The 23,457-nt window shown below is 38.9% G+C and overlaps 1 protein-coding gene across 4 annotated transcripts in view; it reads left to right on the plus strand.

Annotated features, from left to right (window-relative positions):
- Positions 1 to 23,457, plus strand: part of Phactr2 (phosphatase and actin regulator 2) — a 219,642-nt gene that overhangs the window by 143,938 nt on the left and 52,247 nt on the right. For all 4 annotated transcript variants that reach the window (XM_042681349.1, XM_042681488.1, XM_042681427.1 and 1 more), the window contains exon 2: positions 2,460 to 2,627. In XM_042681349.1, coding sequence (XP_042537283.1) covers positions 2,460 to 2,627 — 168 coding nt within the window. The remainder of the gene's footprint in view (positions 1 to 2,459; positions 2,628 to 23,457) is intronic.

Raw genomic sequence — 23,457 nt, forward strand, 5'->3', positions numbered from 1 at the left:
TGCTTGGTTTTGTTTTTAATCTATAACACTCAGGTTCTTTTAAAGTTGCGTTTCACTTCCTGGGAGCAGAAGTCTTTGCTTTTCAGTTTGTGTCATTACTTGTTTCCCACCCATGCCCAATATTTTATTATTCATATTTTCAGAACTACAGAGAAGATGCTGGTGTGGTGGCGCGTGCCTCTAATTCCAGCACTTGTCAAGCTGAGTTTAGGAGGATGTCAAGTTCAAGGCCACCCTGGGCTATATCACAAACCCTGTCCAAATCCCCAGATAAAAAGGCAATTGACAGAATACAGAAAAGATAAAGGCATGCACCCCATGCCATACCCACTTAATATTTTCCATATTTTACTTGCTTGCACATCTTATCCATTTACTCATTCCATCTAATCATCCACTTAGTATTGTTGTTTGGCAGTACTGAGTTTAAACTCTAGGCTTCCTTCACATTTGCTAGGCAAGAGTTCTACCACTTGAGCCACACTTCCAGCACTTTTTGTCCTGTTTTTGTTTTTGTTTTCAATAGGGTCTTGTTTTTTTTCCCCCCAATCCAGCCTGTACCACAGCCCTTCTGTTTATGCTTTTTCCTTTGTAGCTGGGATGACAGGTTTACTCTATGCACCAGCTTTTTCTGTTGAGATGGAGTTTCATGAACTTTCACCTGGGCTTTCCAGGAGCCATGAACCTCTCTGTCTTAGCTTCCTTTGTAAAGGGGATGACAAGGTCATACTATCAGGACCATCTACAGAATTCAGTGGCAAACTAGTGAACTCTTTGTCTAGACTAGCCAACAACTGTAATCTTCCTGATCAGTTTCTCCCTGGCTTTGTGCTTGCCATGTGATTTTTTCTTTTTTCTTTTCTTTTTTTCAGTCCTGAGACTTGAACTCAAGGTCTAGGCACTGAGCTTCTTTTGCTCAAGGCTAGCACTCTACTGCTAGAGCCACAGCGCCACTCCCTTTCTGATCAATTTCTGACTCCCAAGAAGCTAGGCATGAGCCACTGGTACCCACTGTATTATAATTGAGAGGGTTCAATATAATTCTAAACACTCCATCCAGCATTATGGTTTTCTCAGACAAATACTCCATGGAATGAAATGGGCAAACTTATAAACACCATTTGATCAGTTGTGCCCAATGCAGCCACTATTGAGATCAATTCCATCACCCCCAGGCATTCCCTCAGGCCCCTTCCTAATTAATTCCTACCTCTTTCTCATTCCAAAATAAAACTACTGCTCTGCTCTGGTTTTCTTTTCTTGATCTTTTTTTTTTTTTTTTGCCATAAATTCATTTCACCTATTTTTAAACTTTACATAAATAGAACCACATAGTGTATACTTTTCTACATATTCTTACAATTTAGCACATTTTTAAGACATATTCACATTGTTGATTTTGTTGTTTTTTGCATCATCAGTTAGTTTTGTACAATAATTTTTTTTTTAGTGACACAAATAAAAATAAGCAAATCTACTCTATCTTCCTGGAAATGGAAACTCTTACTCTTAATTTTGGGGTTTTCCCCCTCAGCATTTTATTTTGAAAAACACAGAGAAGATAAAAATCAATTTGCCCCCCTAAACACATATGCATAACACCTAGAACCAACACTCACATTATGCTGTTTTTACCTTATTGGATATATGTCCTTCTGCTCATTTAAAAAATTGCTTATTTAAAAAATGCTATTTTATTGAACAAATAATACTATAGTTCATCCATTGTAGGCCACTTCTAGCTCTTTCCTAGTGAAATTTGGGAATTAGAGTAGTATAAGTAATCTCTATCTCTCATCTGCCTAGAACTTCATGCAAGGCAACTTAGGATTTTGTGCCTTCTGATGTAGAAAATGTTTGAAGAGTACAGAGACATTTCACTTGTGGCTTTCCACAAGTGAGTTTTGCACATATTTCTTGTTGCTAATGATATGTTTCTTTGAAGATGAAAATTATCTTTTTTGTAGCAGAAAGAAAAGATAGATTCAGCATCCTATAAAATTTAGCTTCCTGGCACCAGATTTTGTTTGTGAAAGAGAAAGGCTGGTTTTAACCACACCATAACTGTGACATTCATAGCTGTGAATGCCAAACTAGTCTCCAGAGGAACTTCCTATTTCAGGGATGCTTAGAATACTCTATTCTTGCAAAATATTGCTGTAATTGTGGCTCATGGGTTCAGCTGTGTTTCACAGATATTTATTTGTCTGGCTGCACCTATTATGCAAGTCTCTTTTCTATTTCCTCCAAGTGATGACCTAAGGGGACGATAATTTCTGATTGACTGACTTACTGATTGATACCTAGGGAGTCCTACCAGCTGCACAATGGGACAAAATAAACTTTATGTGGGATTCCAGTTAGTGTGGGCATGCTTACTAACAGTACAAGAAATGATAAATGATGTAGAGTCAGGCTTTTATTTCAGCCCATCTCTGACTTGATTTTTCTTCATACAGTTGACGGACTGGACAAAGCTTCCATAGCAAACTCGGATGGCCCCCCGGCAGGTTCGCAGACACCTCCTTTCAAGCGAAAGGGGAAGCTCTCCACCATTGGAAAAATCTTCAAGCCTTGGAAATGGAGGAAAAAGAAGACAAGTGACAAATTTAGGGAAACCTCAGCAGGTACGAGTGGCCTAATCATTACAAGAGAGGATTAAATATTAAATTATTCTACAGGTAGAAAATTATATTTTGCTTTTTTTCAGAAAAAAGTAATGTGACTATGAAATGATTTCATTGAAGGATAAAACAACTTAAGGTTTCTGATTTTAATTTATCCTTGTTTCAAAATATATTTGTAAAGTCTTATAAAAACTGATATGTGGGTAAGAGGAGGTAAGGTAGAAAACTAGAAGTGCAATGTTATTTATCATCATTGTGGTGACAAGCATATACTTACATGTCCATGTAGAGTTGCATATCTGTCTGCCTAGGTCTCGTATCATTTACTTATTTGTTAATGAAAACTTTTTATAAAGAATATTTTGGGTGTGTTTGTTCCACAGAGGACACTGAAATGTTGTATGAGAAAAGATGTTGTGCTATTTGTGGTTTAATTTTAGGTTTTGTTTTCATCGTGTCTTTCAGACAAATAAGTGGCCACTGTCCCCATGGGTGGGCATGGTTTTCATTATTAATTTAACTTGTATTTATTAGGGTTTTAAGAATTGCGTTGTTTAGTGTCATTCATATAAACTCACAGAAGAAATTGGCTTTGAATCTCAGACCAGCATTACACCCAATTTAAACAAGAGCCAGGAGTTCAAGGTGAGAAGGTGTTTAGGTGTTTATATAAGTTCAGTTTTCTCCACGATTACTATCCAAGAGAGTTCCTTCAGCAAAATTCCTCATTGCACCATAGTCTAACAACATCAGAGTGTGTACATGGTCACAGAGCATAGCTTATTGTTCTGTGCTAAGAAAGGCCTTTGGACTTGTGACATACATTAGAAGGCTATGCAATAGGGACATCGAAACTCCTTGGGGAAATTTGGGTCCCATACATTTGCAGTTATATAATTTTCTTGAGTTTTTACTATGTAACAGGAAATAATGATGCCTGAGCTGTTTCAGAATTACCCTGAAGGGGGATCTGAGTGGGTAAGATTATAGGAGAATATAGGCTAGGAATTTGGGGATGATTGGGCCCACGGAGTTTATTATTCTCATCTTTCTATGGGTAGGTATTAGAAAAATATCCGTAATAAAAATGGGAAAAGAAAAGGCTTGACTGAAGAGAAAATGATGATTGGTTGGTTATTGGTGCCTCTCAAGTGCCTTCTGTGTTAGATGGTGGTGGAACTGGTGGACTGGGTGCTGTGCCCTGAGGTCACACGTGAGGTTAGTGTTTGTGCCACGAGCTCATCCAATGTCCTTGCTTCATTCACATTCAGCTTCTGGGCCATGGATTTCTCATTTCCAACATCAGGAAGTTGAATGATTAGAATTCTAACCTACTTTAGTTCCAGATTCTGTTGTTGGTTCTCAGGGAGACCGTTGACTCTTTCCAGTCCTTGGCTGAGCATCTGTTACCTGTTCTTCGAGTATAGATAGAACCACCTCAGCCTTCTTTAGTAGCTGGATCTCACATTTTTTCTGTATTGGGAGAATCTGGCTTGTCAAGTTATTTTGGTTACCAAAGATGGGAATGGGCTCTGGGCTCTAGCATTAAGAAAAAAAAAAGGAGAAAGGAAGGGAATCCTCTTCATCTTCACCTGAATCTAGGCTTCAAACATTTTTTCTCCTTTTTCCTGTTAACTTGTTTTTTAATTAGTTATAATGAATTGACAAAATAATTGTAAATGTATCTTAATACTTTAATGAATGAAGCTCAAAGCAGAGACATTTTGTATACATTAACTGTGCAAAGGGGGTTTCTTTGATGGTATAATTTTTATTCACTTTGAAGGAAGATAATATATAGTAACTGATGCATTTGGAAATCACCATGAAAAAGATATAGTCATTAAAAAAGATATCTTCTTTTGAAAATGATCTCACAGAATGAAATTGAGCAGTTCAGATATGGCAGTCTATGAAGCATGCCTTAGGCAAGACCCACACCGTTTGGGGTATGACAGAGGGGGTTTTCTTCCACGTTCATCCCTCTCCTAGCCTTCTGGCTTGATACTCACATGGACATGAATCTTAATGTATCCTACTATACAGTGATTGATATTATACCACTTTTCCTGGTCTCCAGAGTTTCTGTTGCAGTAAGTGTTAGTGGCTAGTAGTTAGGACACCACACTAATTTATATTATTAATACCAATGCAATAATGTATTCACTGTTGTGGTGGCAGGCAAAAAGAGCTCCATTCTTGACCTGTTCTGGTTTTCCTTGAGTCAGCGATATTTTGGAATTCTCCTCCTAATCCCTGAGATCTCTTGTCGTTTAAGGCAAACTGGGTTTGAGTCCTGACTTCCAGTTGGTTCTTTGGTCTTGTTTTAAGGCAAAAGTTATCTATATCGCTGCCATTGTCTGTCCCTTTGGTTGTAAGGGAGTAGTCCTCTTTTCTGTCTGTAGTCATGTGTCACCTAATGATGGGACACATTCTGAGAAATGGATCTTGGGCTAGCTCATTGTTATCTGAACATTGTGGAATGCCCTACACAAACTAAGATGGCTACCATGTGCCATGATTGCTGTTTTGCCCAGTATCATTCTTACTGCTCTTCATGTCCTGAGCAGTAGAGCTCTTCTTCAGTCTCACCTAAGCTAAGGTTCTATCCTTTTTTATCTCTAGAACTCAAAATGTCATTTACATCTTGTTTTTTTTCTCCATTTTTTATTTACCTTTTAGTTATCTTTAAGTAGTTGTGCAAAGGAGCTGCCATTCAACAAGCAGTTTATGAATACAATGCATCTTGGTGGCTGTCACCCCTTTTAACATTCTCACCCATCCCTCCCCTACCCACCCATTCTCTTATTTTCTTAATTTAGTAATGTATACATTGAATTTCCTTCCTCTTCATTCATCTTTCCTTCTCCCCTTGGCCTCAAACTACCTCTTGTGAGTATGCATTTCCTGGTGCTTATTTTGTTACACTTGGACTTTGTCTTTGTAAGGAATTACACTTATTTGAGTTCTCTCTTGAATCTACAGTATTTCAATTAATACATTCGTAACCACTTGCTTATTACCCACGATAGAAACCATGCAACTTCTGTTTCTCTGGGCTGGACTTCACTTAATATAATTTTTTCCAAGTCTTTCCATTTCTTCACAAATGGTACAATATCATTCTTTCTAATGGATGAGAAAAATTCCATTGCGTATATATACCGTGTTTTCTTGAACCATTCGTCCACTGAGGGACATGTGGACTGACTTAAGTATATCTTGTTTTGACCTGTTCTGTGTTCAAGGAAAAATGAGAGAGTACTTCCTCTGGCTCTTTAAAAGTTCTTGCATCTTCTCCAAACTAAGCATTCATGTAGACACCTTATCTAATCAGTTTTTCCTATGGCATCGTGTGGTCTGCTATCATCCAGACCAAACATCTTGCCATCTAGCTTTTGTCTGCTGCTTCCACTTTTTCCCCATACTCTAGCTCTCTCTCCCACTGCAGCTGTCTGCCTCTAGCATCCACGGGGGTCGCTGCAGACATCCTTGTTATTAAGCTCAATGTCATTGCATTATTTACATCCATTTAAGCTTCCGCAGCATTTGTCATCAGTAAGTAGTTCTTCCCTGGTGTATGAAAGCTATTATTACCTTGGTTGCCTTCTTTCTTTCCGACTTTGGCCGCCTCTTTTCATCCTCTTCTTATCCCTCTGACTCCCTTAATGGGAGTTTGCTACATATCTTAGACATCCTCTTTCATTTCAGACTGCCCTTCCTCTTCATAAGCACATCCTAACCTTATCCAGGCTCTTGCCAATGCCTAGACATCTACCCAAACATCTGCTGGTATCGATGACTGAGGCCGGCATGTTATCTCAAACACATTCCTAGGGCACTGCAAAATGTGATGTGTGCCAATCACTGCTCTGTGTTCTGCAGTACATAAAAAGCAAGGTGCCTGCTCTCCAGGAGCTTTCCTGCCATGAACAGACACAGGGAAGAGAGTGTTCAGAGGTACTGTGTATAAGTACATGCCAGCCAAACTGCTAATCTGAGCTCAGTCTGCTGTTGTAAATGTGGCTGTGTTTGGCATCTGGACTTATTATCAAGGGGTTCTTTGACTCCTCCTTGTCTGTCATCTCCGTTCTGTGAGTACAAGCTCTTTCACCTCCGCCTGTTCTCTGAATCTATTGCCCTGCCCCTGTGAGTTCACATAAATGATGACAATGTGCCTCTTCTGCTATCTGTAGATATTTATTTGTGCTAGCTAGAGAAGGCTAGGAAAGGCTGGGTTCTGGTAGTAGTCCTGTCTGTGAGGCTTACATTGTGTGGCAGGTGAGGTGGTAAGGAGGTTTAGGATGGTACTAAGCTATCAGGAACCTCAGAGTGACCATGATAATAACTTTCTCAGTCTTAGGCAACTAGAGCAAGAAAATGGCAGAGCATCTAGATGACTGATGTTAGGAAAGCTAAAGAGAACTTGGAATTCGGGTGCTTTGGACTAGAGTTACAGTATTCATCTACCATGATTCTTAGGTTGGGGATCAACTATGACCCTATCCTTTTGGGGGAAGGTGGAAAACAGACATGGTAACTAGACCAGGACTTGGGAGAGAAATTCCCAAGGTTAAAATGAACTATAAGAAATGGATTTAGAGTTGGGCACCAATGGCTCACACCTGGGCTCTTTGCTACTCAGCAGACTGAGATCTGAGGATCATAGTTGGAAGCCAGCTCAGGCAGGAAAAGTCTGCGAGACTCTTATCTCCCATTAATCACAGAAGAAAAAAAAACATAAATGGCTCTGTGGCTCAAGTGGTAGAGTGATAGCCTTGAGCAAAAGATGCTCAGGGGACAGCACCTAGGCCCAGAAGTTCAAGCCCCGGGACCAGCAGAAAAAAAAAGGATTTAGGGACAGAATCTCTTCAGATGCCAAACCAACAGTGCTGGAGTTATTATGCCAGAATAGCAAAGCCCAAGAACTCTGGAAAAGAACCACAGAGACAGGAGGGCTTGCTGTAGTCAGTAGCAGCCCAGATGGGTGGATCTGGGAAAACAGGTGGGCAAGCTACTCAAGGCTTGCTGCTGCCTTCCTGATTGTTCTGATACTTATAGGAGGAAAGTTCTTTGGCTGGAAGTTTCTCCTTGTCACTTCTTGTCCAAATGTGACTAACCCCATACTGTTTCCTGAATGAATTCCAGAGTCCTTAGCTCTTCTTAGTTTAACCTATACTAACCTTTCCTGCTTTAATCTTTTTTTAATAGTCTACATACTTTGGACTTCAGTCATGCCAGGTCACCTGTGGAGCATGCTGCAAGCCTCCTTGCCACCGGGCCTTTTTTCCTTTTCTTCCCTGTGCCTCTGAGTTCCTTCCTTCAATTGCTACACCTGTGGAAATGCTACCATTCATCCAAGAGCCACCAACATATCTCTTCCTTCCATAAGATATTCTTGACCTTAATTGTGTGTATCAGTTGAGTAGGAGACTCCCCTTATTTGTTGCTGCTACTCTTAGACAGTATGTCTAACAGGAAGACTTGAATATGTTCAGTCTGCTCTATCTGTAGGTTTTGTATCTATGGAGTCACCCAACCATAGACCAAATATATTTGGGGAAAAGAGTTGTGCCTGTGCAGAACAGGCACAGACTATTCGTTCTTGTCATTATTCGCTAAGCAATACAGTATTACAACTATGTACATAGCACTTACCTTATACCAAGTACCAAAAGTGATCTAGAAATGATGTATGCAGGAGGATGTTTGTAGGTTATATGCAAGCACTCTGCCACTTAATGGAAGAGACTTGAGCATCCATGGATCTGGGTGTCTATGGTGGGGTGGTTAACAAGTGATGATGAGGATTGGTTTCTTATTTTTCTCATTTGTGTTTCTGTCTCATGGTCCCTGAAGTGTTGGAAGATAGAGATAATCTCCTTTATCTTCTTTACACTTCACATTTGTGCATTTAGAATAACTCTGCTTGGTATAGACTGAAAAACCTGTCTTGGTTTATTTATTGACTATCCTCTGAGTACTTTAGGACTTTATTAAATAAACTGAAGATTAAAACAAATCATAATGGGAAAGCAAAAGACAACAAATTAAAAAACTTAACCAAAACCAAAACCTTCACAGTTTCTCTTCATGTATACCTGTAAAGAAGCTGATAATTAGCAGAAATTGCCCTTTCCTGGCTTTTTTCTCTACTTAAAAGTAAGTTATACTTCCAAATTAAGAAAATCAAGGCATTCTATCTTTATTCACCTTGTGGGTTTACTTGTGTTGCAAGTAACGGCAAAGGAATGCCTTTATAGAATTTAGGATAATGTTGCTGTAACTTCAGCACTTCAGGAATCAAACTAATTTGTAGGGAATCATTTGGGAACTAATTTACAGAAGGTACTCTACATTCCTTAATAAAAATACTAGCTCATATTTTTGTTGAATACTATTATATACCACATTCTTCTCCAAGAAGTTTATTTATATTGACTCATTAAATCATCAAACAACCTCATGAAGTTCAAATGCTACTGTGGTCCAGTTTTACCAGTGAGGAGACTGGGCTCAGGGAATCTAGCTGACTTGCCCAAGGGAGCATAATAGGAGGCAAAGATAGCACTTGACCAAGCAATAAGGTATGATATAGCCAGTACTTTGGACCATTGCACTGTGCTGCATCTCTAAAGGACAACTTTCCTGCCTGATCGGTAAGGATTAGCTCTTGAAAGGTGAGACTAATATATGGATTTGCTTCAGACTCTGTTTTTTTACTGTAAAATAGATCTGGTCTGGATTGTTATTTTGGTTCTGCTTGAATGGCCTGGTTTCAGCATTGCACATGTAGAAAAAAAAATATTGGCAAGGAACAAAATTATGTTTGGTCTTAGTAAATCTTAATGTTCTCTGTAACCATGGAAGCATAATGTTGATACTTGGGATTATTTTCCATATCTACAAACTAGGGCAAAGGTAAAGCGTTTGTCCAAGGTGATGTGTGTTAAGGCCTGTTTTGGAGTACATTAATAAGTGACAACATTTTGATTTTTACCTATTTTATCCTAATAAGAAGGTGGAAGTGTTTTTAATGTATCATTCACTCTTACATTGTGTTGGAGAAAGAAGAGAATCTCTCCCTTTTCGCAGTTTACTGTAGCAGAGAAAAGTCATAGAATAGGCCTGGGTCACGCATCGCTTCCTATCTACTCCTCAGAGGGCTCCAAGGTTACACCTTAGACAGTGTTAACTTGCCCTCCCAAGGGATTTTTAAAAATATTTTTGTTATTGTTAAGTAGTTGCACAAAGGAGTTGCCACTCAACAAAGCAATTTACGAATATACTGCATCTTGATCAGTGTCACCCCTTTCCATATTCTCACCCACCCCTCCCCACCCACCCTTTCCCTCACTCTTCTTTTTTTTTTTGGGTCCGGTCATGGGGCCTAAACTCTGGGCCTGGGCACTGTCCCTCAGCTCTTCAGCTCAAGGCTAGCACTCTACCACTTGAGCCACAGCACCACTTCCAGCTTTTTTCTTTTTGCTTATGTGGTGCTGAGGAATCGAACCCAGGGCCTCTGGCATGCAAGGCAAGTGCTCTACCACTGAGCCACCTTCCCAGCCCTCCCTCACTCTTCTTAATTGTAGGCTATGTATTGAATTTGTTTGCCATTTAGCAAAGTTACTTTTGTATACAATTCACCTTGATTGCTTCATTCCTTCAACATTGCCACATCCCTTTGACCCACCTCTTCCCTTATTTTTTTTTTTATTTTTGTTATATACAGTGAGTTCTTGTCTGCATTCTTTCACCTTCCCTCTTCCCACCTTCCCCGTCTTCTACGCCAGGTGGTATGAAAGCAGTTACTAATAAGTTAACTGAAGTATAACAGACTCCATGGAGGGCTCAAATAGTTTAATTCTTTAGAAAGACTAAATCAAAGCTTAGCAGAATAAGTTCCAGGAAATGGGTCCTTTGCAAAGTGAGGGGATGGGTGGTGGGGAGAGGTGGGGGTGTGAGGGCTGGCAGTGGGAGACAAGGGGAGAGGAGTAGACTCCCAAGGACTTTTTGTTTCATTCTACTCTTTGCCAGACACTGTGAAGGGTTTTTCATGACACAAAAGAGAGTTGACTTCCTCCTCTCTTGGAACTTACATTCTAAAACTAGGAGGCAGAAGGTAATCCCAAATAAATGAGCAGAATATTGGAAAGTGAGAAAAGAAAAAAAAAATACAGTAGATACTTGGAAGAGGGAATCCCAAGGATAGAGGGAGTTTAAAGTTTAACAGTGGATAGTCAAGGTGATTGTAACATTTAAGCAAAGAGGGGAAAGAGGAAAAGGAAAGACCGCCAAAAAATCCTATGACATAATCACATGCATTTGAGATAGCATAACTTCGTCCTGTCAATAATTAGGTTAATACATTGCAACTCTAGTCCTTTATAAACTTTATTCTGTCCCATAATGTCATGGTGAAAATGCATTATGATTATTAATCTTGATGTCTGTGGTCTGCACTGGGCTCCTTAATCATGTGATTTCACTTTCTCCGACTCCACAAAGAGAGGAGCAGGAAACAGAGAAAGAGCTTTAGCTAGGTAACATAAACACGTTGTTGTCCTTCTGTCTGTATGTCATATTACAGCCAAGTATCAGATTCTGACCAGGCATCCAATCGAAAAGTCAAAAAGCCAGGCTGCTGAGTTTAGAATCCTTTCTATCAGGACCAGTCCAACTCAGAAAGTTCCCAAGTTAAATGATACAAACTTGCCTTTGCCTGCAAAGAATCCCTCCTTTGACACAGAGGGCAACTCCAATATTGCCCTGACATCACTCCAAAGCCTGGTGTATTCCTGTACTAGTTTATAAAATTTTAACCCATATTAGACACAAAATCTGAGACTTGCCAAATACTCTTGCCAAAAATACAGCAGAACACTATTATGGCTGCAGTAAAATAGTTTCTGACCTTTACTCTGATGTTGAGAATCTTAAAGCTATCAAGAGCCTCACTAGTCACCGGCTTCTGTCTCTAGGGCAGAAAGCAACCCAACACACAGACACGCCAGTAACCCTGACAGCATCAAGACCTTGGGCTGCTCTCTGAACTGATTCTCATCATTGAGGAAGTAGGATTTGTTTTAGACTTTTTTGTATTGGCCTTAAACTATTGGTCTTCAATTTTGCTGCCTCGAGTATGTGTGTGGGGGTACATACATGTGCTCGTGCATTCACAAGTGCATCCATATACATATACATATGTATTTGAATATATGTGTGCACATACATGCGTAGATGTAGAACCATATACTATATGATGCTTCAGTCAGCCTTGAACCATGTGTATGGTGATGGCCTCATAAGATTATATCACCTAGGGATATCATAGCCGTCCTAGTTTGTGTAAGTGCATCTTCAACAGATTGACACACAGTAGTGAACACTTTTCTCAGAATGTACCCTATCATTAAATGATGCCTGATTGTGTTATTAGTTAGATAGATGATGATCGATTTATCCATAGACAGACAGACAGACAGACAGGCAGGCAGGCAGACAGGCAGGCAGGCAGGCAGGCAGGCAGGCAGGCAGGCAGGCAGACAGACAGACAGACAGACAGACAGACAGACAGATAGATATAGAGGCAGACAGATACTACTCTCACCTATCTCTTTTCAAGTTGTCGATGTGCTGTCCCACTCAATCTTAGGGAGTTACTTCTTGTGTTGACATCACAAATCTTTTGTTACTCTTCTCATGTGTGGGGAAAAAAAACAACAACCTCTGAGCCTGGACATATTATGCCCCAAATTCCTAGATGCTCTTCTCTCTAAAAGCATTTGAGGTCTCTAACATGCCATTTTCTGTTCGGGCCACTGTCTTCATGAAATCTGCTATTATATTGTGAGCTGGGTGTTGTTTTTTAAAAAAAATTTTATCATCAAGGTGATGTACATAGGGGTTATAGTTACATACAAAAGGTGATGTACAGAGGGATTATAGTTACATACAGAAGGTAGTGAGTACATTTCTTGTCAAACTTGTTGCCCCCTCCCTCATTTTTCTTCCCCTATCCTTCTCCCCAACCCCCCAAGTTGTACAGATCATTTCCAACGTATTGTGTAAATCACTGTTGCATTGATTTGCCTTTGTCCTTCATCTCATCCCTTTGTTGTTCCTCTTCCCTTCCCTAATTCGGATAAGAGCTGGGTGTTTTTCCTCCTTAATTCAACTTTAAGTTCTCTTCAGGAGGCCAATTCAGTAAGGGTCCTCCCAGCTTCTTATTTTTATTTTTATGTGGTAGACCTTGTGTCTTGTGGTTAGTGTTAATATTATTGTTTTCTGTGGTCCAGGAAGACGCAACCTTGTCTTCAACACCATCAGTTTGAACAGCTTTTTTTTTTTTCACTTTCTTTACCCACTCTTTATGTCATCACCTTCAGCCAGAGAGACCAAAACCACCTCTAATTCCTACCTCTCTCCTAGCAAGCCTTCTGATGAGCTGAGCCATCCAGATTACTTCTGAGGACAATACTAACTCCCCACGATGAATATCAGTAGAGCAGTTGAGGAGCCGTCCTGCTTTATAGCCTGAGATGCATCTTATGTGGAGATCCTTTCTTCTTATGAACCCAGAAGCATGAATGGCTGACAACTCTGGCTAATCCGTGAACACCCTGGCTGTCCTGCTGGCTTCTCCTTGTCCTCCCCTCCCCTGCGTACACACAGCACTTGCCACTAAGTACTTGTCATGAGCCTGTGCTGCTCTAGATACCAATGATGCAGTGGTTAGCAAAGGGAATCCTGGCTCACTTTTACAAATGCATTTCTAGTATTCCATTCCATTTGTTGAAAAGGCTGTTCCTTTTCTATTAACTTGCTTTTCCACAATTTCAGAAATCAGTAAGCATAGTTTTCTTCCTTATATTCTCTTTAGTAAAGGTTAGGTCAAGTTCCTTGGCCATTTTTTATTGGGTAGTTTGTTTTAAGAGTACTGTATGTTTTCTAGGTACCATGCTGTTGTTGGATGCTGTTTGGAGACATTTCCTGTCAATCTGTAACTTGTCTTTTCATTCCTGAATATGCTTTTTATAATAGAAGTTCTTAATTTTGATGATGTGCAGTTTATCCTTTTTTTTTTTTTTTTGCCTCTCTCTTTGGATTTTGTTTTTGGTGTCATGTAAGAACTTCCGAGAACATTTGTTGGAAAGACTCTTTCCCACATTGAATTGTTTTTGCACCTTTGTCAAAAATTAATTGGCCACATATGTGTGGTCTATTTCTGGATTCATTCTTGTTTCCTTAATCTATGTGTCTATTCCTTCAAAAAATACCATACTTTCTTGATTACTGTAGCTTTGTTTAAGTCTGAAAGGTAGTATGGTTTTTTTCAATGTTATTCTTCATTTTACAACTGTTTGAACTAGCCTACTTTCTTTACCTTCTCATTTAAGTAGAGAATCAGCTTGTTTATATTCTCAAAAAGTTCATGCTAGGATTTTGGTCAGAATTATATTAAATCTGCACTGCAATTTGGATAGAATTTGTCCCATTATAATGTTGAACTTCCTAATCTATAAACTAGGAGCCTTTCCTTTTTAATTATCTCTATTTCTCTTAACAGCATTTTGAAGTTTTGAGAAAATACTATTAAGTTTATCCCTGAGTGTTCATTTTCTTTAATTTTAAGCTATCAGTAGATGATTTCTGTATATGCATACATACGTCTATACAGATATACATGCTTTAGAATGTCAATTTCTAAACATTCATTGTGTGTTTATAAAAATAGGATTACATCATGTTACCTTTCTAAATCTAGTAGGGTATAGTAGCTCTAATGAGGATTCCTCAGGATTTTCCACATGGTAAATTATGTCATTAGTGAGTAGGGATGGTTTTGTTCTTTCATTTCTTTTATATCTGAATCCTTTTATTTCTCCTCTTGCTTTCTTGCACTAGATGGAATTTCCATTACAATGGTAAGAATAGGAGGTGCTGAAAAGGGTGGCCCTTGCCCTGATGCTATCCTTAAGGGGAAGACATTCATGAATGGTGATAATTGCCACAGCTTTTATGTAAGTTTACCATATCAGGCTGAAGAACTTTTTTTAATTTCTGGTTTCTTACGAGTATTATGGACAAATAGATGCTGGATTTCTCAAATGCCTTTTGTGTACCAATTGATATGATCATGTAGGCTTTCTTCTTTCGACTACACTATACTTATTCAGTGATAGTGGTTGATTTTTGATTTTTTAACTACTTTTGCATTCTGGGTAGATAGCATCAGATCGTGGTATATTACTCTTTTTTATTTGTTGTTGAGGGGTTTTTTTGGTGGATGATTTTTTTCCCTTTTGGGGTTGGTGATGCTAGTCTGTAGGGTTTATTGTTTGCTTGCTTGCTTTTTTTTTTTTTTGTACTACTCTGGTTTTGGTAATGTTTAGTTTTGGTCACTGACCTCATAAAATGAGCTGGGAATATTTTCTCTTCTATTCCTGGAAAGAATTGTGTAAGATTGAAGTTATTGGTTTTTCGTATGTTTGGTAGAATTCACCAGTGATGTGGAGGAGGGACTGGGAGTTACAGATTTGATTTTTAATAGCTATAGGGTAATTTCCTATTATCTCGTGTGGGTTTTCATGGACACTGGTGCTTTGGAATGGAAAGCAAAGCAACTATGTCTACCTCATCGCCTTCAGTAAGGTACATGTTCAAAAGCGACGGACCTTCTCAGTTATGTCTGCCTTCATCATCTTCTGATTCTCTGCAGACTCCTCCAGCAGCCTTGTTGAGATGTCAGTCATATACCAGGGAGTTTCCTTATTTTTTTTTAAAAAAACTTCTTATTGTGATTATAAAGGTGATACATAGAAGGATTACAGTTAAGTAAGTCAGTTAAAGACTACATTTCTTTTTGGACAGTGGTTTTTTAATAATATGCACAAGCTATGCAACTATCATAATCATTCTTAAACATTTTCATTACCTTAAAAAAGGAATCTCAGACCATTACCAATTCTCACTCCCCCTCACAAGCTTATCAGGTCTACTTTCTGTTTTATAGATTTTCCCCTTCAAGATATTTTTGTATAAATGAAATTAAACAATAAATATGGTGGGGCTTTGTTTGTACTAACTTATTTCACTTAGCCTACTGCTATCAAACTTCATCCAAGTAGAAACATGTATCTGTTTTTTATTTTTTTTCCTATTGCTGAATAATATCCCAGTGTATGAATACACCACATTGTGTTTATCAGTTCATTGGTTGATGGACCTTGGGTTATTTCTGCTTTGTGCTACTTGAATAATGATGTGATAAGAATTTTTATATGAGTGATTGTGGGTCATATGCTTTCATTTCTCTTGACCATGTATACCTCACAACAGAAGTGCTGAGCCATATGGTAACTCGATGTTTTACATTTTGACAAACTGCCAGACTACTTTTTGAAAGTGGCAGCACCGTTTTACCTCTCTACCAATGGTCTAAGGGTGCTCAATTTCCCCATACTCTGGCCAATGAATGTCTGGTCCTTTTCCTCATTACTATCCTGCTGAATATGAAGTACTTTCCCCCAGCACTCAAACTCCTTTTTTTCTTCCTTACTTTTTTCATTTCCCATACTTTGTGATGCCTATAAATTATTTCTAGCATTCAATCTCTGACCAAACTTCCCAGAAGATTATAAATGTTACAAGGACAGATTTTTGTTATCTTTCAAATCCTGAAGCAACTAGAATGGTGCTTGGTTTATATTAAGTATTCAATAAATGTTTGTGGAATGAATTAATTAATAAAAGGCATCTGATGAGCCTTATCCCATCCCAAAGAGGGACCGTTTGCAAGTGAATTGAATTTACGTGGTGAGATGAATAACCATTTTCAGACCTTCATTAGTGCCATATCACTGAGAGTCACAAGAGCCTTAAGGAATCTCAAAAGGTAGTAAAGAAAAATAAAATAAATATTTCACCCACTGAATGGATAGGGACCTATTCTCTCATGAATGGATAATGAACTTAAGTATTTGTGTGTTGTTGGCCACAGAAAGATCAGTGTGGCAACATCCTTGTCCAAAAAGGGAGACAGGGTGGGGGTTGTGTTTTAGTTCAGCCTTTTGTGTTTCTGTCTGTTTTTAATCACTGAACCTATTCAGATGAAATGAGTACGAGAAAGTTCCTTGGGTAAAAGAGTCACTGTAACCATATTATCCTATATACTGTTTTTTCTTTTTATTCTTCTGTTGTTTTTTTAAAGATACATGATGGTATAAAAACAGGTTTCCCAATAGGCACTACATGTAAAAGAGAATAGGTGTTCTTTATTTATTTCTCCCAGTAGAATACATTTTTCTTGGTTCCATTTTCTATCCATCAGTGGAAAGAAAGCATGACTCCACCTTTTATTTAACCAACATGTATCATTCATTGTAAGTCTGTTCTGGTGGTAAAGCCCACTTATAGGGAAGAGTAATCGATGAGAGCTAGAGTTTTCTGTGTGTGCATTTGTCATCATGGAAATTAGTGGTTTCATAAGTATGAGAACCTTCCATCACAAGTTTTAAATAGCCAGCTGCACAAATGAACGGGCAAGCCATCAGGGCCTCCCTTCAACAGACTGATATAAACCATAAGCTCTCGTGTCTAAATGGAGTTGAAGAGACTCCTTTGCTTCCTGTACATTTGGCAGAATGAGATGTTGTTTGTTTAATCCAGGCTGAGTTTTGGATTTACATTTGTGGCTCCAGAGAGCTGACTAGCATCTCAAGGATCCAGTGTTTTCTAGGGAGAGTGATTTCTATTGAGGCAGAGAAACTCCCAAGAAGCATTTCAATGCATGGGCATCTCGAAGAGAGCCTCACAAGTATTATGGCTACAAGTGATTTTGCCCATTTCTGATTCTAAGTGACATCTGTAAAAAACTCTGCACATTAGACTGACATGTGTTACTATTAACTTGCTTTTTTTTTTCCTTTTTGTCACATGTGATTTTTAAGGGAAATACAAAAGAAAGGTACAGCATTCCCATCCACCTCTTTTTAAATTTATTTTTATTGTACAGGTGATGTACAGAGGGATTATAGTTACACAGGTCAGGTAATGAGTACATTTCTTTGTTAACCGGTGTTACCTTTTCCCTCGTTTTCTCCCAATTTTCCCTCCCAGACCCTCACCTCCCCCTTCAAGTTGTATAGTTCATCTTCAACATAGTGTCTAATGAGTATCACTGCTGAATTAATTCACATTTTTGTCCCACTATTTCTTTGTTTCCCTTTCCCCATCCCAGAACAGATAAATTTACATACAAGACAAAATGTACAGAAATCTAAAACAGTGACAAATGGGGAAAAAACAATGAACAAAATGGTCATATGAAATGATGTTTATCAAAATGAACCCTAAGAAATGGAAACACATTTTTTATTTTACTTTTGTGATTTATTTGTTTTTTCTTTTTTCTTTTTCCCCATCCATCTCTTAATAAAACAAGGGTTTCAATGGGATGATGTGAGTGGGTTGACATTGCTTTAAGAGAGGATTTGATTGTTTATATCCCTTAGTTGGGTAGATAATTTCCTAACTTCATTTTCCTTTGGAGTAGTGCCACTTTAAACACTTCTGAAGGTACTACCAAACGCTTTCTGCCTAGGCCAGGGAACTCATGTCAGGAAAGCCCATTATTTGACTTCCCTTGCAGATTATTTCCTCTGGTGGTTGTGTTTTGTTTTTTTCATCCTGTGATATGAATCCAGTCCTTATCACGAGGACTGAGTCCTGGCAAGCGATTGTTTTTTGGCTTACATATTTTCCTGATCTCTTTCCCATTTGGACTCTTAAATTACCGTCTTAATTCTTATTTCTTTTGTGTTAGGTGAAAGGCACTTACTTATCTAGGCTTAGATCACTTTTCGTCCCAAGTTTTCTTCAACTGCTTCTGAAACCTAGACTCTCTAGGATTTAAAACTGACATTGATGAAGAGTGTCTTTATTCCACAGTGTAAGTATTTTGTGTAATATTTTTTATATGATAGGATATAAAGACACTAGGAGAACTGCAGGAAAATAAGAGACTTGGTTGGAAAAAAGAGTGAATATTGGAAAAACCAGAAAACGTGTTATGTATTAGTGTAGTTAATATTCCTTTTCATTTATCTTTTTCCTATGAGCATTTCTATAGTCCAAATACATTTCTGCAGTTTAATTTTTTAGTTATGATAAAAGACACAAAAAATAACATTTACTATCTCAAGTGTGCAGATCAGTAGTAATAAATATAATTATATGGTTGTGTAACTGATCTCCTGTACTCTTTCTGATCTTGCAAAACTAACACTTTATATCTATTAAACAGCCCTTTCCCACTTTCCTTTCCCCAATCCCTATCAGTCGTCTGTAAAGAAAGCCTTAAATGGGGGCTGGGAAGATGGCTCAGTGGTAGAGCGCTTGCCTTGCATGGATGAGGCCCTGGGTTTGATTCCTCAGCACCACATAAGCAGAAAAAGCCAGAAGTGGCTCTGTGGCTCAAGTGGTAGAGCACTAGCCTTAAGCTGAAGAGCTGAGGGACAGTGCCCAGGCCCAGAGTTTAAACCCCATGACCAGCAAAATAAAGAGTCTTAAATGAATCAAATTCCATTAATGACACCAGAAAAAGTTTATCATTGATTTGAAATCAGATGTTGATATATTGGCATTATTTAGTGTTTCTTTGGTTGCTGTTGTTGAGTTTTTTAATCTAACTGCTGTGAAGTCCTAATGAATGACCAGCCATCACAATTTGTACAGTTTGTTGCATGGGTAGTATCAAGTAAAGTATTTTTTAAAATAAATCAATCGAAAATGAGTCCACTCCATACCTATGATCCCAACTACATGAGAGACAGAGATAAGGAGTATCATGGTCAGAAGCCAGCCTGGACAAAAAGTGAGACTTCATCTCAGCCAATAGATCAGGGCATACTGGTCCACATCTGTGGTCCCAGCTACACAGTAGGTATGGATAGTAGGTTCATAGTCTGAAGCTGGTCTCTTGAACCAAAAGCTTGAGACTATTCACCCTATCTTAAAGATAAATAAAGCATCCAGGGGCTGATGGTTTATGGCTGAAGCACCTTGCAAGCAGAATATGAATTTAAGCCCATATACCTAAAAGTAAGCTGAAGTAAAATGGAAAAACAAAAACAAACAACAAAAAGCAAACCTATTTTTTATTTTAAATATATATTTTTTATTGTAAAGATACTGTACAGAGGGGTTACAGTTATATGAGCAAGATAATGAGTCCATTTCCTATCTAGCATTGTTACCCCCTCCTTTGTTTTTCCCCTACCATCCCTTTACTCCCCCTCCCCAACTCTCCCCTCCCCAAAGTTGTAAAGTTCGTTTTCAGCATAGTGTCTTGTACATCTCATTGTTACAATGGGTCAACCTGTATCCTTTTTTTAAAAATAAATTTTTTATTGTGAGAATACTGTACAGAGGAGGGGTTACAGTTACATGAGCAAGGTAATGAGTACATTTCTTATCAAGCATTGTTGTCTCCTCCTTTGTTTTTCCCTTACCATCCCTCCCCTCCCATCTCCACAACTACACCCCCCCCAACCTTCCTTATTTCAGCATTTTGTTATTTCCCTTCCCTTCCCCAAATTAGAAAAATGTATATACAAGATGCAGGATACCGGAACCAAATACAATGACAACAGGGGTTGTATCATGGTGGAAGAGCATACAAAGAAACAAAAAAAATTACATGGTGCATTATAAGTACATTACAAAGAACAACATAAAGGTAAAATCTCTTGTGTCCCTATCTTGGGGTTCATTTCTCTTAGCATCAGATTATATGGTCATATGTACATAGCTTTTGACCTCTTCTGCTTGCCCTAGACATATACTAGTTATTGCAGATAAGGGAAACCATGAGACCTATGTTTCTTTGAGTTTGGCTTACTTCACTTAATATAATTTTTTCAAGTCTTTCCATTTCCTAACAAATGAGATGGTGTCATTCAAAAAGCAAATTATTTTTTTTTCTGTTACTCACTTGAAGTTTTATTCAGGATTAATCATAATGTTGGAAAGATATGTATAGATCAAGGTTTACAGCTGAGATTGCTTTTTTAAACGTTCACTCCTATAACCTGCTCTTCATGGTCTGAGTTTAGAATGCAGATCTCCTAAAGTTGATTGTCCTCTTCTGGTGTCAAACATCTTTTCTCTCCATGCTCTCACTACATCTTGGGTTTACTCCCTTCTGCTGTGAGGAAACAGGAAATGGAAGCCCACAAGCTTTTCACTGAACTGAATGAATCCAAAAGCACCTGTCTGAGACGTGTGTTTCCCCTGGGCTTGTGAGAATCAGAGCGGAAGGAGGAAGGACAGGCAGTGAGCATTCACATAGCACAGGATTCCTGGCCTCTGATTGCCCTCCTGAGATTACTTGTACTTCCTGGCCCATCTGGGATTGCAAGTTTGCTCATTGTTCCAGTCCTGAACTGTTCTCCCTTGAGAATGGAGTACATGAGTCCCCTTGCGTTGATCTACCATAGCTGTCTCCAGCTTGCCTCCTCTGCAAACAGCAGTGACTTGGGGCTTTTGTGGTAGCATAAGCCAAAGTCAATCACCTCCTCTCTCCTGCCTCACTCTTTTCTGTCAGCCTTACCAGCTCATTTTTTTTTAAAGTATGACATGCATTTGTTCAATGAAAAAGCATGATGTAGAACAATATATAAGGCTTACTAACTTTTCTGTAAAAGAAAAAAAAGCAAAATTAAAATGAGTTTGTCCAAGAAAGTCTGGAAGGAAACACAAGACAGTAATAGAAGTTATTAATTACTTGTGGAATTAGGGTTGGTTTCCATTGGAAAGGGTGGAGGAGCATAGGGAAAGAGTGAGAACTTCTACTTTGAACTTAGAATGCACTACTATGTAAAAAGTTACACCTTTAAAATTAACTTTAGGGCTGGGAAGGTGGCTCAGTGGTAGAGTGCTTGCCTTGCATGCATGAGGCCCTGGTTTTGATTCCTCAGCACTACATAAGCAGAAAAAGCCGGAAGTGGCACTATGGCTCAAGTGGGTAGAGCGCTAGCCCTGAGCTGAAAAGCTGAGGGACAGTGCCCAGGCCCAGAGTTAAGGCCCCACGACTGACAAAAATAAAAGATAAAATAAAATACTCTTTAAAAAGTTATTCTTCAGGCCAGGTGCTAGTGGCTCATGCCTGTTAATCCTAGCTTCTTGGAAAGCTGAGATCTGAGGATTGCAGTTCAAAGCCAGCCCAGGCAGGAAAATCTGTGAGACTCTTCAGTAAACTACAAAAAATGCCAGAAGTACAGCTGTGGCTTCAGTAGTAGAGTGCTAGCCTTGAGCAAAAGAAGCATAGACAGTGCCCAGTCCCTAAGTTCAAGCCCTAGGATCACAGTGCGCGTGCATACACACACACACACACACACAAGTGTGTGAAGAACAGGTTGGAGGACTAAATTTTTGAAAAAGCAGTCTACACATCTCTTTCCAACATTATGATTAATCCTGAATAAAACTTCAAGTGAGTAACAGAAAAAAAATTAGGAGGCATACTTCTACTAGTAATGTTGAAATGTTTGTAATTATCAATGCAGACTGGGTAATGTGAAGATGTGGTAGGCTTTTGGTTAGGCTTTTGGGTTCAACTAGATTCTAGCTGTATGACTGGAACGTGTATTTAGCCTCTCTTAAGTCTCAATGTCTTATTTGGATGAGGGATATTGGTGGGAGGGGTTACTGGAGCATGCTCTCTAAACACCAACAAAATTAGACGGTTACGGTCTGGTTTCTGAGTGGGAAGTTGAGACACTCATTTCTCAACAGGAGGAAGAGACTTCGATCTCTTCATCTTCCTCTTTCTTAAGGCCTAACAAACTTTCAAACTCCAGGGAGGAAAAGAGGGTCTATTTAGTTCTTTCATATTTCTGCTCTGCAAATCTAGAGGATCTTTGGTCTCTGCTGGGAGGAAATTCAATTTGAAAACATTTATTTGACACCTTTTTGATTAGTCAGGGCTCTTTACTGTTGATGAATCATAATGAGCGTAAGTGAACAGGGAATTTATTGGTTCATACAACTGAAAGCCCAGGGGAATACAGCCTTCCAGCATGATTGCATCCAGGTGCTTAAAAACCATGGTTAGGAACTCTTGTAAGTTTATATGTATATGTGTCTGTACTGGCTTTTATTCCCCCAACTTGAACTCCCCTCTTGTGAAGGTAAGGTGGCCACCAGCCACTGTAACATCACTTTTTGGTAGTTTTAATAGAGAAAAGAGAACACTTTGTTTTCCTGTCTTGGACTTGGATCTTATTGGTGCTAGCCAGACACATGGTCCTTTCTGAACCAATCACCATTGCCAAGAAGATATGGATGAGTTTGGGAGCCCTAGGGCCTAAATCTAGGAGTATTAACCTCATATGAATCACATGCGCTAAAGGATGGGGAAGGTGATTTTTCCACAGGGGGAGGAGGGAAATCAGAGGACTTGTTTCTACAAGAAGTAGAAAAGGATTCTAGACATGTCATTTCTCTTTTCCCTATTATCCACAAACAAGACACTTAGATTCCCCAGTATCTGCTCTGCAGTCTGTATCTTTGGGAATTATGGAGATGAAGTGATAAACAAGATTTGACTTTTCTCATAGAGTTAGCATTGAATATTCACCAAGGACATGGATTTAGCAATAAATAATATACATGTGGCATATGCTGTAACAGAAAACTAGGGATACAGGTGGATCCATTGCAACAATGAGATGTACAAGTCGTCATGTCGAAAAACAAACTTTACAACTTTGGTGGGGTGGGGAGGATCTAGTGGGGGGGGGGAGAGTATGGGAAGGGAAGGGAAGGG

Source organism: Dipodomys spectabilis, unplaced genomic scaffold (assembly GCF_019054845.1).
Source record: "Dipodomys spectabilis isolate Male_0828 unplaced genomic scaffold, ASM1905484v1 ptg000001l, whole genome shotgun sequence".
NCBI lineage: Eukaryota > Metazoa > Chordata > Mammalia > Rodentia > Heteromyidae > Dipodomys > Dipodomys spectabilis.